Source organism: Phragmites australis, chromosome 6, assembly GCF_958298935.1.
Source record: "Phragmites australis chromosome 6, lpPhrAust1.1, whole genome shotgun sequence".
Taxonomy (NCBI): Eukaryota; Viridiplantae; Streptophyta; class Magnoliopsida; order Poales; family Poaceae; genus Phragmites; species Phragmites australis.
In genome coordinates, this window is record NC_084926.1 from 42,677,569 (window position 1) to 42,696,711 (window position 19,143).

General features: G+C 41.4%; 1 protein-coding gene and 1 pseudogene across 2 annotated transcripts; one reads left to right on the forward strand and one right to left on the reverse strand.

Annotated features, from left to right (window-relative positions):
* Positions 1–14,340: 14,340 nt before the first annotated feature.
* On the reverse strand, positions 14,341–16,334 carry LOC133922623 (uncharacterized). Of its 2 annotated transcripts, none has more exons than XM_062368026.1 (2): positions 16,104–16,334; positions 14,341–14,996 (listed from the first exon to the last, which is right to left on the reverse strand). In XM_062368026.1, the coding sequence occupies exon 2, from the start codon at positions 14,897–14,899 to the stop codon at positions 14,564–14,566; it is 336 nt and encodes a 111-aa protein (XP_062224010.1). In that variant the 5' UTR covers positions 14,900–14,996; positions 16,104–16,334; the 3' UTR covers positions 14,341–14,563. The 2 variants fall into 2 exon arrangements, with proteins under 2 accessions (XP_062224010.1, XP_062224009.1); XM_062368025.1 differs by having other exon boundaries at positions 16,049–16,334.
* Positions 16,335–17,284: 950 nt separating this feature from the next.
* On the forward strand, positions 17,285–18,688 carry LOC133923249 (uncharacterized; annotated as a pseudogene).
* The last annotated feature ends 455 nt before the right edge of the window (positions 18,689–19,143 follow it).

Sequence of the window (19,143 nt, forward strand, 5' to 3'; positions counted from 1 at the left end):
GTCCAACGATTGTTAAAACATTTCCTTGTCTCTTAGTAACAGTTTAGAAATATTTTGTTTTCCTAAATAAAGAATTTGTGGTGCAACTGTCCATTAGGCACATTTCTTCCTCCATCGGATTAACTCCCATAGAAATCCATATATAGAAATGAAGAATTTAGTAAGAAATTCTTTATCAGATATATAAAATACATACAAACTTTATTTTGTACCATAAGTACTGATACAATATTATGATATACAATATACAATAATGACAATGTATTTATTACAACAATCGATAAATGTAGATAAGTTGATATCTAGGGAGTTGTGAGACTAGTTATAGTCTCCAAACATGTCGTTTGAAGCATATTTGATGATCACGTTCTCCGTTCTCATGGGGTCTTCTAGCTGCTCAAGGGTCTGGTTGTTACTTGGTTCTTTGAAAATGTATCTAGCCTCTAAGTGTGGTTTTAGTAATTAATGATAATATCTATAGACTAACAAGTGTGTTGATAATTGTTAGTAGGGTGCTCCATATGTGATGTATGGAGGAGAAATATGCATCAATATGAATGAGCTCTAGGTGATGCTCGGGTAAGTTAATGACAATACCTATAGACTAATAGTTACGTTGAGAATTATTATCAGGGTATTCTATAGTAGATGCATAAGAAATGAAGCATGGATTCATTGAGAAATGTCATGAGCTTAAAGAATTGCATCAAAGCTATTGAGATCTTAGTGATGCTCATAATAAGAAGAAGAAGCTTGAAGCATGAAGGCTAAATTATTTGTGGAGATCAAGTAACTTATGGTATAATATTGTCAATTAAGTTTTATGGATTAACCATGTGCTTTGTGCTTGAGAGTGAGTTGGGGTTAGGATCCATAAGAAGATATAAGTTGAATTGAAATCATATATGCCAAGAGTGAATAGCAAGATTTGACTCCATATATGATAAATTGAATTTATTGAAGATATCGGATACAAAATAGTTTTCTATGGCAAGATGGTGAAAGACAAGCAAGACTCGGTTGCGATTGACCAAACGATAGTGAAGGGTAAGTAAATAGCTTGGCACCGAAGAACCAAGGTGATGGTGAACAGCGAGTGAAGGCTTTGCGCCAATACCGTGTGAAGCCATGGAAAACTATGAATGATTCGCATCAATCACATAAAGAATCAAGAAGAGATGGAGTGAAGACGATATAAAAGTTGGCAACCCTCTAAGTCTGAAAGAAAGAAGCGGTACTTGAAGGTATTCAAAAGTTCAAATTGGATCAAATGAGTTTTACATTTGAATTTGAGTATAGGTATGCCACACTATTAAGAGGAATGCAATGTAGAGCTAATTATTTTGTTTCAGTGCTTAAGAGTTTATAACCAACCCAAAGTGAGAGACACAAAACACCCGCGAACATCGGGTAGTGCTAACTTGTGTTTGTGTTGAGAGTTTGCTTTATGAATCCGGTGCCGAAAGTGTGGAAGTGTCCAAATTGGATTTTGGAGTATTCCTAGTTTGATCTAATATGTTTGAGATCATGAATTTAGTAGGGACGTATAACCCTCCGAATAAGTTTTCCGTAGAGTCCAAAATCGTCTCTCGTGACTAACCTTAAAGTACTCAACATAGTTTGAGTATCACAGAGTGCTTACTTGAGAAGAATTATATTGCACATCTCATATCAAGTTTCCTTTCAAGTAGTATTTCTTATCATTTGTGGAAAGAATGCCAAGTTTGAAGACTATTGTTCCAATATCAAGAACTAATGACATCTCGGTAACAAGTAGATACTTTAAAATATCTAGCCTCCTTAACCTTGTATAGGTGCGAATCATTCAAAATCTTTGGTGATTGTGAACATTTAAAGTTGGCTAGGTAGTTTTTGCTTGAAATTCTATATTATTATAAAGTGATGTGTTTAATAATACTCTCTAGAGTAAAGTCTTACGAGTGATGCGAGTAATGAATACTTGGTGGTGGTCATCAAGAAAAATATCAAGAAAAGATCAAGACTCATGAAAACCCCAAGTATTTTAGCTTTTCTGGATAATCCGGATATTCTGAATTGAATCCAAAAGTTCCGATCTTCGTAAACCAGACATTCCGGGCTAAATTTGGAAGTTCTGAAATCTGTGGATGGTTGGAGGTATGTTAAGATGAAAAAATAAGTTAAAATTGGACCTCCACCTCAAGTGCTTCGTTCAAGAGCTCATCAAGTGTCTAAGAAATCATTCTATTAATGATGTTCAAGGAGATATTTGAAAGAGGGATGGTAATTGCTAAAAATTTTAGTTACAATTTCTTGTGAATTTTATCTTTTTGTGTCTTTGTGAGCTATATAAGATAAAAGAAACACTAGAAGATTTGGACTTGGCGATGGCTATAGAAGATGAATTTAATCTACCATGTGAAGAAAAAGCGAGTGGAAACATGTATATTGCTAAGCCATAATTCACATCTTGTGGTAATCTACATGATCTCATGGTTGTAAGTTCATTCTTAGCAAAAGTATTTCTTTTGTAAATTTCTTTTGTGCCTTAACTCAAAATATAAGGTAAGCTCCTCTAGATTCTTGAATGAACTAAGTGCATATTACAGGTAATTCAAATACTTAAATGCACATATTTAGGGAGAGCTCATCTTATGTTTTGTGCTTTGAGACTAATATTTCTTCAAGTGAAATTTGTGTTTAATCTATTGGTGAAATGGAGGGTGTTGGAGACTTGGCTAAATTACCTGGTTGTCATCGGACATGCCAGGCCTCCACCGTGCGGTAGGACGCCACCACCCGCCATCGTCTGTACGCCGGCAGGCGGATGCGCTGCTGCGCTCAGTAGGCGGATGCACTGCCACCGTCTGGTCTGGTCGACTTCAGTCGCTGCCGAGCAGTCCGCCACCAGGCCTCCCACGGGAGGCGCCCTTAGAGGTTTGGGAAGGGCACCTACGAGAGGCACCGCCGCCACCGCCGTTTGGCTGCCACCAGCACAGGCTGAGCACTGTCAGATCTGGTGGTTCAGCTGAGCGCTGATGGGGTACGGCAGGTAGCCTCCATGAGGATGGTTGTGTGCCACTGGAGGGAGGAGGGGCAGGCATCTCCTTGGTGAGGTTGGCCGTCGCCATGGGCTAAGCGCCGTTAGAGGGCCTGACCTTTGTCGGTATGTGCGCTGCCGGCATGGAGAATGGCGTAGCCGTCTTAGGTCACCGTGGTGGGTAGACATCGAGGTCACCGAGAGGGCTATCGCTGCGCCGGATCGAGCGCCAAGAGGGCTGCCACATGCTAGGCACAGTGCCGAGACAGGATGGCCACTCGCCTTGGGCTGATGCGAGCGCCGGTTGGCTCGTGCTGGCTGCCAGTGGGCGTGCCGCTGTCTCTTGAAGGGTCGCAGTGGCTATGGAGGCAGATGCCGCCGCTAGGTTGCTGATGCTCGCCGGTTGCGGCCAAGAGAGGAGCGGCCCCGCTAGGCCGCCGTGGAAAAAGAGGAGCGTCGTCGGCGCGATGGAGGATCGGGCCAACGAGGATGGCGCGTTTAGATCTCACATCTGAAGAGGACAACTACCAGTTGTGGTAGATCATCTTCGCTTCTTCCTTCGGTGTTCTGTTCTGGCCTCGATGGCTTCGGTGTAGTTGATCGGCCTACAAGCGAAGTGTAGAACAATACGTGACTGATAACGTATTACAATTAAGATTTCAATGTAAAGTAGAGACACAAATAGACACAACCCATTTAATAATCAGATGTGAACTGGGCCGGGTGCCCGGACACTCGACACTTGACCTCTGGATACTTTGTGTTAAAAAAATTAGCTAGTTATCTAAACACCAAATGACAGTGTCGCACTCTAGCGCAGAAGCTGAGTATCATGAAGTGGCTAATGTCATCGTAGAGTGCACATGGCTTCAACAATTTCTTGATGAACTACAACGATGTGTTGACAAAGCCACAACTGTTTACTGCGATAACGTCTCCACAGTGTACATTGCAGAAAATAAAGTTCACCATCGTTGGACAAAACATATCGAGCTAGATATTCATTTTGTTCACGAGATGTTGCACTCGGTGATGTTCGTGTGTTGCATGTTCCGACAAGTCAGCATCTCAAAGAGTGAGAAGATCAGCTATCCCTGACGATTATAAAGTGTATAACATCGAAGAGTTTCAAATGGAAGGTGATCCTACCTCGTTTGAAGAAGCCATGAGAAGCGAACACTCATCCAAGTGGCTTGAGGCCATGGAAGATGAGATAAGATCAATGAGTGCCAACGAGGTTTGGGACTTAGAGGAAATTCCTAAAGGAGCCAAAACAGTGGGCTGCTAATGGGTCTACAAAATAAAATATGACTCCCAAGGGAATATAGAAAAGTATAAAGCGCGACTTGTGGCAAAAGGCTTTACGCAAAGAGAAGGGATTGATTACAATGAGACCTTTTCTCCAGTCTCATGTAAAGATTCCTTCAGAATCATAATGGCGCTGGTAGCCCACTATGATTTAGACTTGCATCAAATGGATGTAAAGACAGCATTCCTTAACGGGGATTTAGACGAGAGTGTCTATATGGCACAACCGAAAGGCTTTGTCGTAAAAGAAAAAGAACGTCTGGGATGCCGCTTAAAGAAATCCATTTATGGGTTGAAACAGGCTTCAAGGCAGTGGTACTTGAAGTTTGATAAGACAATAAGACAGTTTGGGTTCAAAGAAAATGTAGAGGACAATTGTGTATATTCAAAGTTTAAAAGTGGAAAGTATATCTTTCTGATCTTATATGTGGATGACATCTTGCTTGCGAGTAGTGATGTCGGCCTAATGAAAGAAACAAAGAAGTTCTTGTCCTCGAACTTTGATATGAAAGATCTCGGTGAAGCTGCATATGTTCTGGGAATTGAGATACACCGAGATAGAAGCAAAGAGGTATTAGGACTGTCACAAAAGGCATACATAGAAAAGGTCTTGAAAAAGTTCAGTATGCATAAGTGTAGTGCCTCACCTGCACCCATAGTCAAGGGCGATAGATATGGGGATTTTCAATGCCCAAAGAATCAATACGAGATCGATCAAATGAAAGTGGTACCATATGCTTCAGCTGTTGGGAGCTTACAGTATGCGCAAGTTTGTACACGCCCTGACATAGCTTTTGTCACCGGGTTACTTGGCAGATTTCAAAGTAATCCAGGACCAGAACACTGGAAATTGGTAAAGAAGGTCTTGCGTTATTTGCAAGGCACAAAAGGCCTCATGCTAACGTACAGAAAATCAGATTCCTTGCACATAGTAGGGTACTCGGATTCTGATTATGCGGGAGATGATAGAAAGTCCACGTCAGGGTACGTGTTTACTCTCGCAGGAGGAGCAATATCATGGAAAAGCTCCAAACAAACCGTCACTACATCGTCCACAATGTATGCCGAGTTTGTAGCATGTTACGAGGCAACGGGGCAGGTGAACTGGCTAAAGAAGTTCGTACCCGGTTTAAAGGTGGTTGACGACATCTATAGACCACTAAAGTTATACTGCGATAATTATCCGGCAGTACAGTACGCTCACAACAATAAGTCAAGTGGTGCTGCCAAACACATTGACATAAAGTATTACGTTGTGAAGGATAAAGTCCGGGATCAAATCATAAGTCTCGAGCATATAAGTACAGCAAGGATGCTCGCGGATCCGCTAACGAAAGGCTTACCACCCAACGTGTTCAAGGAACATGTAGCCGGCATGGGGTTAAGGGATAGCCTGTGATTCCTGGACTACTAGGGCCCAAAAGTCAAAGAATCTGTTTCAAAACAGAGACGTGCTTGTAGCTACCAAATCTATCGGCGATTGACCGTGACGATGAAGTATGCTCTATGCAACTATCTGTGATGGAATGGGATAAAAGTAAAAGTTTAAAAGTAAAAGTGTAGAGTGAGATCAAGGGGGAGAATGTTAGACTGATCTCTCACTAATTAAGCCCAACGGCTTAATTAGAACCTTGACCCGCGCCCTGATCGGGGGCGTCCAGCCCAATTTGGCTGGTGGGCCCCCGTCGCCAGCGCTATAAAAAGAGGTGGGGGCCGGGGCGCTCGGCACGAGGTTCACCGCGCCGCTAGTCACCCCACCGACACCTAAACCCTAACCGATCTAGAGGAGAGGGCGCTGTGCCGACGGGAAGCTCCACCTGGCCCTCTACATCACGCCCTGGACTACGTGCGCCTACGTCACCATCGTCGCACGCCGGCGAGCCCTTCTGCCCCGACTGTCGCTGCCCTAGCGCAGAGCTCCACCGACGAAGCAGAGATGGCGGGTTCTAGCAACCCTACTCCAACCACTGGAGTCTCAGGTATGAACCCATCCATCTCCCCCCTCTCTTCCTTCTACTCTCGGTAGTGCGGTCATCGGGTTGTTGAAGATGAACATTACATAGCTATCATGCGGTTCTTGAGATCAGTGAATCAAACGGACGTACGGCACCGATGGGGCCACGTCGGAGGAACCCAGGGCCGAGGTCCACGCTACCCGACATCATGGCGCCATGCCGTGTCTGTCGTGCGTCGTCGATCTGCCATGGACACACGGCACGGCCGCCCGGTTGATCTGCTTGATGCTTGCGACTAAAAAAGGAAGAATTAATCAAGACGTGGTGGTGGACAGGAATCGATCTGCAGATGTTTTTCTTACTCTCTCATGTGTTTGGTTTTAGGAATGGGACGGTGATATCCTAACTCTGAACCTTAACCCACTTGTCTATTCTGAGAAATAAGACGGATTGATCTATCACTGACGCATCTCTCACGGTTCCTTCATTATCAGTATTAACATGAGAAATGATATCATCGTATCTAAATTCATGAGATGATCCCATAGTGTACTATCCTAGGACCATCTCATATAGGATATAGTAATGTGATTTCTAGAACACTGTCGAAGGTCACGCTGAAGGTCGAGCATAAGGAAAAAGAAAGATTTTCAGACGAGCGGGGCACGCAACTGATCAAGACAACCCAGAGAGTCTTGAAATGGACTCCGGGGCCCGTAGAAATTCTTGTTTCATATCTTCGGCAAACATTGGCTTGTTTGATGGTAGTCCAGCCGGAAGATTTGTGAGGTGATCAAACTTTGTTGAATCCCACTTGACAGTGGCCGGCCCAACTACAATTTCGATGCGCGTCTTGTCAAGCCCATCTTGGCTCGACCGGTATGGGCTCCCAAGTGAATCCAGGCAAATTCTCTCTCTCTGAAAAAAAAAGTGAACCCACGAATATGCAAAATTATAACTTTTTGTTCTAATCTCACCAGTCAGTCATACATTTTCAGCACAATAGGGAAAAACAAGTAATATGTGGCTAACCGGTGGGAACATGCCAAAAAAATTATAGTTTTACGTTAGTAAAGGTACAAGTAGTTGTAGTTTTATGAAATAAGTCTCATAAGTTATAGTTTTACGTTACAAATGTACAAATAGTTGTAGATTTGTGAAATTTACTCTATTTATTTAGAACATATTATGTCAAGTTCCATTACGACATTGAGTTGAAGACCTTTTGGTGTTATAGCCAAATGGTTAGGTTTTATATGCAAAAATAGTTTTCCTTTTTTTTGGCCAATGGGGGATACTAATTTCTGAAATTGTACTGAAAGATGTGAATGCATTTAATTTACAATTTCCTTGAGTGCCCAAGTATAGAAACACAAGTTCATGTTTACTGTTTAAAACTGATGTCTATTTCCCAACAGATCATAAGCTTTTCAGTTATATGAGAAGTTGCAAAACATCAGTGTATGATAAGTATATTATAGGACAATTCCAAGTAAGTAGCATGTCTGGATTAATATCTGCACTGCGATATTTCAAGACTAAGCGCACATGCATAGCTATGTCACTAGATTCTGATACAACGAGTGGAATCGTGCTCTGCTTAGGAAATTTTTAAGGCAACATTTTAAAAGAAATTTAGAAATAGCTAGATCTTGACTTTCAGATAAGAAACCTCAAGAATGAGCCTCCATGTGCTAAAACCCAAGCTGTCAGCATGATGGGAAACAAAACAGTATGATACTTGATGATTTGGCATTCCTGCCTTTTACATGACAAATAAATTTATAGTCCATTGAGAGATTTCTTAGCTGTTCAGAATAAGGCCACACTCCAAATAATGGAAATTGAAATATTATCCAAGTGCTGAGTGAACTCCATTGTTTTATATTTCTATAAATGATTCTATGTTTCTTATAAATGCATTAATATCACTAATTATTCATGCATAAATATTAGTGATCATATAGCACCACATCATTGTAAATTGCATAGATATAACAGATGTAGATGGTGACAAGTCCAATTGGTAAGAATATTTTTCTCATCATATATAATTCAGTGAAGATAGCAGTCCTTTGATGAGATGCTTGCTCCCATGAGTTTGTGTGCAAAGCCCACGGTGAAACAGTTGTTCTTGCTCCTTTGTTTTCTAAATTATCTTATTTCTACCTTTTAGTCGAAACTTGTAACAAACCAAATAGGGGATTTGTAGTGTTAAACTCAATCTTAGCTCAGTTTTAGTATATGCTAGAGAAGTCATTGAGAATGCGATGGGTAGGTTGTGTATTGATTTACCATGGCATGTTAGCCTTTAAGTTGATGGAATGGCCTTTGAATTTTCAGAGATAACCTGCCTTATATCTTTCACAAATCTCCACTTTCTAATTTATCTTGGAATGTGTGATTGCCCTGAATATCACTGGCCACAATCAACATGTCATTTTAGTTTGCAATCGATATGTGCTAAAGTACTTGAATCAGTCTGTCTATAACAAATATGGCATCTGAAGTGGCAAAATGCAGATTTTATATGTTATTCCACTTATTCTCTCTCTTTCCATTTTCCAAATTACATATCCTGCTTTTATCAGAGCACATTGAGCTTTCATAATATATATATTTTTGCAGGCACCTAATATATCTAAATTCTCTGATGTTACACATACAAACTTTTTTTCCGAGTTACATGATATTTATTAGGAGTTTTTTTTCGAGTTACATGATGTACAATATTTAGGAGCCAGTTCTTACAGTTACCTAACTTACCAGTTTAATAAAGAAAAGACCTTGATAAATTGATATATTATTGATTAATTAGCCTTCACATGTCAAACAAAAGAGAAAACATAACTCTGTGATATCAGTGTTTAAGAATATCGTATGCACAATTCATTTGTGTTGCAAGGTGGCAAAAGCATGTATAATTTGATTTTGTTACCCTGCGCAAGTCATTTACGCACCATATTCTATCAATCATTGGAGAGAACCATCCATGTATGATCTGCATATTGTAATTTAGGATACATGGGGACCTATCTGATGTAAAATCTGAAAAGAAGTGTGATATAATGCATCCACAGCAAAATATTGGCTCCTCGATAAAAGAATTCTACATCCTGGTTCATAATTAATTCGAATTTGTATCTTTTGCCAATCTTTGCATTCTACCTCCAACTGGATGGATTCATTCTCTATTTATAATTTATCCGATTACCTATACTTACTCTGACCAAAAAAAGTTTATCATTGTTGCATTTTCATATATATATGTATGTATATATTTCAGATAAATAATAAAGCAAAAGTATTGCTCTTTCAGTTCATATATCTAAATTAAGTGTCGAGTTAAGGCTTACACCCATCAACATCGACACAGGCTAGTGGGCCACAAGGCGCGGCAACGCCACTCCCTCTTTCTAGTAACATACATACATACATACATACATACATATATATATATATATATATATATATATAGGAAAACTAGTATGTACTCCTGGGTGTATGTACTCCCACCTCTCATATACCACTTTTACACATGAGTTATACTTCTTTATCACTTTAAATATACTTCATTAGTAATTATAAGATACTACAATACAAATCCCACAAAAAAATTTATGAAATTTCATGATTTTTATCTTAATTTGCGTATATACTTCTTTTATGTATAAAAAAGAGTATATAGCAAAAATGAAAGGCTAACATTGAATTTTTTTTCATACAACTCATATTGGAGTATCTTAGAATTAGTATTAGAGTATACTAAAAATGATAAAAGAGTATAAAGTGTTTGTTTAGGTGGTATATTGCATGTGGGAGTACATACTCCTAGGAGTATAGAATAGGTGTCCTATATATATATATATATATATATATATATATATATATATATATATATATATATATATATATATATATATATATATATATATATATATATATATACTAATTTAACTCTGGAAAAGTTGCACAAAATGATGTGAAAAGTATTGACAATTAATTTGAGAAATTAAGAATGTTGATATTCACACTTCAACTTCTTGGATTAGGGTTTGTCGACATTCATATGCATGCAGGAAATACATTGATAGTTCACTAATACAGAACTATCCTTATATGCTGGCCCATCACAACCGGTTTCTAATGGGCTGGTAGTGATAGGGTATCACTGCCGATTCATAAGCCGCGTGGCAAGAATCATCCATCCTGACTTATGAACTAGCAGTGATAAGGGTCATCACTGCCGGTCGATAGATTGAGCCGGTAATGATGCCCTGCTCCCTCATCACTGTCGGCTTAATCCACCGACCGGCAGTGATAGCATAACATCACTATCGGCTGGTTAAATGAGTCGGCAGTGATGTCTTAACTATATAAAAGTCGTCATCTCCTTCCGCAAGCACGAGCACAACAGAGAGGAGCTCTGTTCTTGCTTGGTGGTGGTCATTTTTGCTCACCAGGATCTTGGTGACTTCAAAATTTTGAGAAATCCTCATGCCCTGGGTGTTCTAAGGTAGGTAACTTCCTCTTCAATCTATTTCTATTTGAATTTTATTTGCTAAATTGCTCTAGATTTTGAAATGATGGAGATGAACCTATAACCATAATGTTTTGAGACAATGTAGATGCAATTATACCTCATTTATAATATGGAAGCTTCAATTGTGGTGGAAAGTGTCTTTATTATTGATTTACATTAGCTACATGTATGAGCATATTTATTATTGGTTTTAATGAATTAGAAAATTTAGCCATGATATTAAGGTATATAGCAAGCATATTTATTATTGGTTTTAATGAATTAGAAAATTTAGCCATGATATTAAGGTATATAGCAAAATCCAATTATAATTTTTATATTTTAATTAATTAGCAATCCCCAATATAGAAACTTTAGGTATGAGCATATTTATGATTGATTTTTAGTGAATTAAAAAAATTAGCCATGATATTTAGGTACGTAGAGAGCTCCAATTATATTTTTTCTATTTTAATTAATTAGCATGTTTCCAATATGGAAACTTTAGGTAAGAGCGTATTTATTTTGATTTTTAATGAATTAGAAAATTTTGCCATGATATTTAGGTATGTACCAAAATACAATTATATTTATGCATGAGCGTATTTATTTTCATGTTTCCTTAATGAGTCATATATAAGATGTTGAATAATAAAGAAAATTTTTAGGGATGACACCAGCAAATACTCATTGGAAGCGGACGTGAAAGCATGCAAAAGACGGCTCCTCCAACCCTGGCCAATTGCCGGTAGGAGATGACGAGGTAATTTATTTGTTGGTGATCGCAAAATATTATAGTTGTTATAGATTTGGATTTACAATAATGATATAATTGTAGATGGATAGAAAATGGATGTACGATGTGAGTCGTGTGAGCGCATAGTACAAGAACGGTGTGGATTGTTTCCTAATACAAGCCGCGACGCACAAGTCAACGGACGGAGACGCTGTTAGGTTCAATGACCTTGAGGTATGAAATAACATATCGATGCCTTCTTTTTAATTTCTACACGTGTTTAAGGACTAATTCTTTTGATTCTTCAAACGCAGCGTTCCAAATTATGCACAAGTGTATTACAACCTGCTAAAATACATGCCCTTCAAGAACAGATGGCAGGGTTCTTATTGCAACATGTTATCAACCCAAACGGTGAGTTTCATGAACCGATCGTGCCGTCCACGCGTGCGAGACCTTCAGATGACACCTTACCTTCTAACAGAGAGTATGCTACAAGGAGGAAGGCTACCAAGGGGCTTGATAACGTATTCTATTTCCGCAGATGACACAATATTAATGAATGATATTACCTGTTCTACGATATACCATCGGTGTGTCAATGACATGTGGGACCAGGTCCTACTTGTCATCCTCGCAATGGATGTCATATCGTAGAACCATCACTTATTCAGTTGTAAATCGTAGATTTTTCCATTTATTAACGAATGATATGAATTACTATGTATGATGCAAAATTGGTATCGTCGGACGACTCTTGGACACAATGGCCTTCTAACGATGATGCGAAGAAGGAGCAAGAAGCAGCATCTCGTAAACGTGCCCAAGAGGAGGAGGACGAGAGGGTGGCCCATTAGTGTGCTGCGGAGGAGGCTGAAGGCTCAAAACCTAGAGACGTTCAAGCGTCAAACTTTGATGTCTTTGAGACGCGGGCGAGCCTGGAGCACAGGCGACGCTGCGATCGATCAGGCATTGCCGGGTCCTCTGCTCCACCACCATCGCCCCCCCCCCCCAACATCCCCGAACGTACTCATGCCATCAATCGTTAGTGAGGGGACGCGGTCTTCATCGCGGTAGAGGTAGAGGGATACTGGACTGGCTCAACTCAACCGATTTTTTAGGGGGTGACTTGTAATATTTGTTTGTTTGTTGATGTCTGACTTGTAATATGTGTTCATTACTATGTATTAATGAAGAGAGAGGGACTACAGAGAGGAGGACTGCGGAGGGGGGAGAGGGAAAACATTGCCGGCTCAAACATTCGGCCGATAGTAATGCCAGTGAATCACTGCAGGCCGAAGGATTCAGCCGGCGGTGATAACCCCCTTCACTGCTGGTCCACTGAACCGGCAGTGATAGTCCTCGACTATCACTGCTCGTTGCCCACTACCGGCTTTAAAACCAGCAGTGAAGGGGGTTTTAAAGCCGACAATGAAGAAGTTTTTTATAGTAGTGGTTTGATATACCGATCAATGACAGGCAGAAAGAGAACTTTAACATAAGATGCACCATTTAAAATTCAGTAATCTAAGTATGGCGAGACTGTCGGAATGAGATCGAGCATCATTCTCGTATGGTCATGCATGCAGGAGACAACTTCCTGATGCAACTCTTCTAAATTTATGTACCGCAACCTACTCCACATTTTATTTCAGAGCTAACTCGGTGATGTATGTAATGCAAAAAAGAAAAGTAATTTACAAAATTTGATCAGCACCAAATGAGCATAGCACGACATGCACACCATCGTGAATGCTTGAAGCTAAAGCACGGCGATGCATGACTGAACTCTTCTACTAGTGCATAGCAATGCATGATTGAATAAGACTTCTCTACTACATGGCAAAGCATGTTTCCAGCATTAAAATTTTAAAATATTGCTTTCATTTTGTTTTTTTAGAAAAGGGTCTGCATTCATGCAGAGCTAGCTACCATCAAGGGATTTCAATTTCGTTTTACATTTTTTCGTTCATTGGTGAAAAAAAATCAGAAATTTTTCGTCCTCTACTCTCTGGGAACTACTTGTCAGTGAAAGAAAATTTTAAAATTAGATATTTAGTTCCCCTCCGAAATTTAGCTGAAATTTTAATCCGTGCTAGTACCTAACCACATACGAAAACCTTAGGACTTTGATTGTAAGCACACATGCAATAATCCAAGTTACCTAGGAAGCGAAAGCATGCAAAATGCGGGTGCTACTTAAAACAACTCATCAACGAGCAACTACTTAATCAAAACCTTTTCACTTTTCACTAACCTGCCTTGAGATCGATCGACCAAACAATTAGCCATATCATCATGCTGGTGCTGCATGCACAGATAGGTCCTTTGCTGTACCACCGATCGACCCATGCATATGAGCTGTGGTACGTGCATTAATTCTCTGATAGATGGTAGTCTTGGATCATCAAGTGTGATCTATTTCACATTTTCTTCACCCATGCATGTCGCAAAGTATAACCGACGTTTGGATCTAGGGTAGGGGGGCTCCAGCCCCCGCCCCTACTGCTTCGCAGCCATGGAAGCCCCCCTAAGCTCTCTCCCCATAATTTTTTTGTTATTTAAGAGGAAGAAGATGATAGGAGCGGATACAAATAAGAAAAAAGCAAGGGAGAAGAAGAGGAAGAGGTGGATGAGCCCGCTTGATTCCTCTGCATCCGCCACTGTTTGGATCAATGTTATATTGCTATGAAGCAACACCAACTAAGAATAACAGGAACGACGGGCATCGAAAGCAGATTAAGCAATAACAACGAGGCTTAAAATAAACAGCAGTGGTAAATAGTAATACAGACTGAGCTGATCAAACAACAGGCAAGCTAGCTTATCCAAAATCCACAGCAAATTAAGGTGATTATTATGTAAGTTCGAAGCATAGAAATATAGCAACTAAAGAAGGTTCACATACACACCGGCAAAGCACGCGCGAGTAACTAAAGAAGGATTCGGCCGACGACGAATAAAATTTATCAGATCGGGACAAATTGAGCATCGGTAGACAGACCGATGCGATCGATCGCGCTCTAGAACATGGCCCCGACCAAACCCTCAAGATGTGCCGCCGCCCTCTCCACCACTGGCAGATCCGGGGCGGCGACGCTGAGGACCATGAGCAGGAGGCCGGCCATGAGGGCGAGGAAGTGGAGCAGGACGCGGTCGCGGTTAGCGTTGAGGCCTGGGATGGTTGTGGAGAGGATCCCGGTGACGCCCCAGACCGCGACGTAGACGGCGGCGTTGAGCCGGCGCCCGCGGAGCCGAGGGAAGCCTGGCTGGCGCAGCGGCGGCTCGCCGACGAGGACGGCGGGCTCCCCGACGAGGACGGCGGGCTCGTACGCGGCGATGGCGGCGGCGTTCTCCATGGCTACGTACGGCGTGGTTGCCCGGGGATCGGAGGAAGCAAATCGGGAGATGGTCGAAAGTTATAGCAGGAGTGAGGAGACTAGGAGAGGCCACGAGCTTGAAAAAGAAATAGAAATCCAAGGAGGCAAATGTTAGGGCCCAATTGTTACGACATGTATTTTTGTGGGCTTCAGAGTGAGCTTTAAATCATCGCAAATAATGGGCTCATGGGTGGCCTAAAACTTCTAAAAAATGAGCCTTTTAAGTTGCCTCTACTGTGCTGGTCAAATAGGCTTCTTTCTCCCGCTAATGGTGTGTTTGGTGTCCGAATCTGTTCTAGCCTAGTCTAATATATACGTATAAACTTGTAAAGAAACGTATTTAGTTGCTTATATCCACTATTTTAATATGACTCAACGGATACAAATATATCCCTTCAGTTTAGTCTGTAAGCTTAAAGTTTACACCCTAGCTTGATGGATGCAAGCTGCTGCTTCCGCTTATATAAGAGGAGTTATTTTCTATTATCATAAAATCATCTTTATACGAGCACCAATCATAATTTTAACTATTACATCTACTCATACGGCTTTAGATTCGATCAACTAAACAGAAACTCAATTAACCTATTCAGATAGATACAACCAACCAAACACTTTTATTTTTAACAAATATGATTCTATTTAGCCAGACTATACGATACAACTCTACATATTCCCATCCAAAAACCAAACACACTTAAAAGATTGGGCCCTGCGCTGCAAGTGTTTCGAAAAAAGGATAGATAAAAATCATTAGAATTTAGTTCAAATTTAAACAAAATTCTAAAATTCCTCGAGCATTTCCCTGTTTCAAACAGGCCAAGAACGTCCCGCGGCCTTGTTTCCCGCTATAAAAAGTGAACAAAACATTATGAAAACTGTAAGACAAGGTAGGTTATGAACTCATAGCAAGTAAATACAAACCGAAAACTAATTTCCAAAAAAAATACACACCAAAAACTCACGCCTTAAGTCCAGAAACGAACGTGAGCCAGATCTCACAAAGCAAGAAGTCAAGAACGATTCAGGGCACTGAGGATATACTGCCTCTTCGATCCCCATGAGGGTTGCTACTATAACCAAAACAGAATCAAAGAAGGACGACTCAAGCACACCAATCATGGTTACCTCGAACAGAGAAGAGAACGAGAGAGCTGCAACATGTACCCGGCCTTAGACTCACCGGCGGCAGGCAGCAAGCTTCCACAGCCCACGAGATGCTCATCAGACGCGAGCAGTGCACCAAGCGGAGGCGGTGGCGGCAGGCCGGTGCCGGCAGGCCGGTGCCGGCAGGCCGATCCTTCACGGGATATATCGGACACCGGTACTCGACGGTGGTTGACCTGTCCAAGAGGTAGAAGAGGCTATAATTCAGCAGACAAGTCTCCAATGGCTGGTGTGTGGTGTGTACAAGTGCGACGGTGATAATATTTATGGTGAAGGAAAGAAGAGAAGTTTTTATGTTGAGGTGGTGTAATATTTTTATATAGTCTTCTATTCAAAGCATTTATTCGTAAATAAAAATATGCTGAATTGATGTGATGGTATACCGAATAGTGGAAGGAAGATGAAATGCTGAGATATTTCATTATTATATGTAGTGGAGAAATATTGATAGAAAATAAAAAAAAACTCTTTGAAGAAGATATGATAATATAAAATTTAGGCTGAAGAATCTATTCAGCAAACGTAAACAATAATTATAGCATTTGATATGTAACTCTATGTACCTATAATCTTCCTACTTAGTTGTTTATGTCCCGCTACGGTACTCGACGGTGGTTGACCTGTCCAAGAGGTAGAAGAGGCTGACAAGTCTCCAATGGCTGGTGTGTGGTGTGTAGCTCTACGTACTAATCAATGAGCTAGTTGTGTGTTGACGTGGTTGTGTCGCCGCCAATAGGAGACAAGCAGTAGAGCGTGATCCACGAGGCTGCAATAGGTTAAGATTAGTTATGTGAATGGATCGTATATATTGAGAAAGCAGGTTGAATGGAATTATATTTATTTAAAAAATAATTTAATTGATTGTATTTGTTTGGTTAGGTTGAGTTTTTATTTAGTTAATTGAATCTAAGGTTGTATAAATGGATGTAAGTGTTGAAAATATAGACACATTTACATTTAATTTAATTTTTAAATATAACATAAACATAAACAGGTCAATTGTCCTTATCATACTACAAGAGTCTATCTTATACGTATAATTGTCTAATATATTTCAAGATCAAAGAAGCAAGAAAATATACATGTTAAACATGACGGATCATAGTGAACGTATCCGTCGACAGTGTGAGATGCAAATGCTCTGTGATGACGATGTAGCAGACGACAGCAAAGAAAACGTAGAGGAAGCATACCGTGATGATGCAAAAGGTGACTTAATGATGATCAGAAAGCATATCGCGTGAACAGTTAATGGCGACGATGAAGCAGATCATGAGCAGCCACGTCGAGCGCTTACAAAAAAATTATTTGTTCTCTCCCGGTGCAGAATCACAAGAGCGACGAGTTCCAGAGACCTGTTTTCCTGTTCGTCGGTACACACCAGCGCAGCGGGACGGAGCAGACTACATATGACGACGCAGCAGAGAAAGAGGTAAAACCCTAATTACATATATACTTTGTGGTGGTGGCTAGCAGATATATAGAGAGAATTGTACAGTTAAAATGTACCACGATCAGACTCGATTACGTGCCATATTCGGATTCTTAATCAACACGCTTTTCAAATATATATCTATTTATCTATATAAAAAAATAAAAACTACAAAAGAAGACCGCAGCTACCCAATTCGCAACCTTTCAAAATTTGTCACCCGGGCTGTGGATTTCTTCGTTTCATGCCACTATGCATTGTTGCGGACTATTTTGCCCCTGCCTTCCTTCTTCCTCTGAACTCTTCTTTGCCATGGCCATGAGAGCGCCGACGAGATCGACGCAGCCGACTATGAGGAGCACGCCGGCCGAGAACATGACGACGGTGTGCACTCCCTGATGCTCCTCAGCTACCAAGGCTCCACGCCGTCGCTCGCGGACCACCTCCTCTGCCTGCTCGATGGGGCCTTTCCGACGCAGGCTTCCAGGAACCGCTGGATTGAGATCAGCAACCAGCTGCTCAACGCGCTCTTCACGCTCATGAGCATCTACCAGCACCCCGCGCTCTGCCACCATCTCTCCCTCCTCTGCCGTTGGCGCCCCCACGACACCGCCGAGCTCCGCGCCCACCTACTGAACGGACGGCGCCGCACCCTGGGGAGCGCGCACAAATGGCCTTCGTGGTGGTGCTGCTCCACCTCACCGTCGCTTGCCGGTACATGCTCTGCGGCCTGTACTGGGGATACACCAAGAGCACCTTCCCCGGGCTCGCGGAGGATGGGTTCTTCGTGCTCGGCGTAGTCGCGCCGGTTGCCGCCGCCGTGTACACCGTGTGCAGCCCGTTGGGGGAAAGTCAACCAGGGCAAGCTCGTGTACTACGATGCAATGGGCTCGGGTGGAACATGGAGAGGCTAGGATTGGGCAACAGGTATGTGCACACCGTCACGTTCGCGCCCTGTAGGTGTCCAGCGTCTCGGCACTGCACGTCCACAACTACGTCATCGGCGGCGAGGCCACGCTGCAACAGGCAGCTGTTTTTGCAATTTTTTACTTTTTAAATAAAAAGTTATAAATATATGTGTATTTTGAAAATTTTGCAAATCTAGACTTCGTGGCATGTTGGAAGGGTGTTGGAATGGTGACAGGGTCTATCGCTCGTTCAACGGATGAATGGTAGACGTGGTATGTTAGCGTAGATATGTATGGCTACTTGTCGCCTGTTTAAAACGGACATACATTTACAATTTTTATTTAAAAATATGAAAGTAAAATATCGTTGATTTTGGGCTGCCCAAGTTGTAATTTCTCGTATTTCAGGCAGACACTAGGCCGGGGCTCGGCCGAACTACGGTCTCAATGGTCAGTGCACATCTCTTTAGGCCCATCGTGGCTACAACGGCATGGGCTCCCAGCTGAACCGTGGAAAAAGTTCTCCCGACTTTTAGGAGTGTACCTTGGCGCCAAAAAAAGAGGAAAAAAGGAAAAGAATTCAACGCATCTGTCACGAACTCTCCTCGGAAAAAAGCAAGCAGGGATGAAATTTATTTTATAGTTCCCATAGGGGAAACGATGGTTCAATGTTTGGGTACAACAAGATGTGCATGCGCACATTCTACTCGATCATA

Excerpts from the sequence above, each read along its gene's own strand:
- LOC133922623 (XM_062368026.1), bottom strand. The coding sequence starts at position 14,899 with ATGGAGAACGCCGCCGCCATCGCCGCGTACGAGCCCGCCGTCCTCGTC.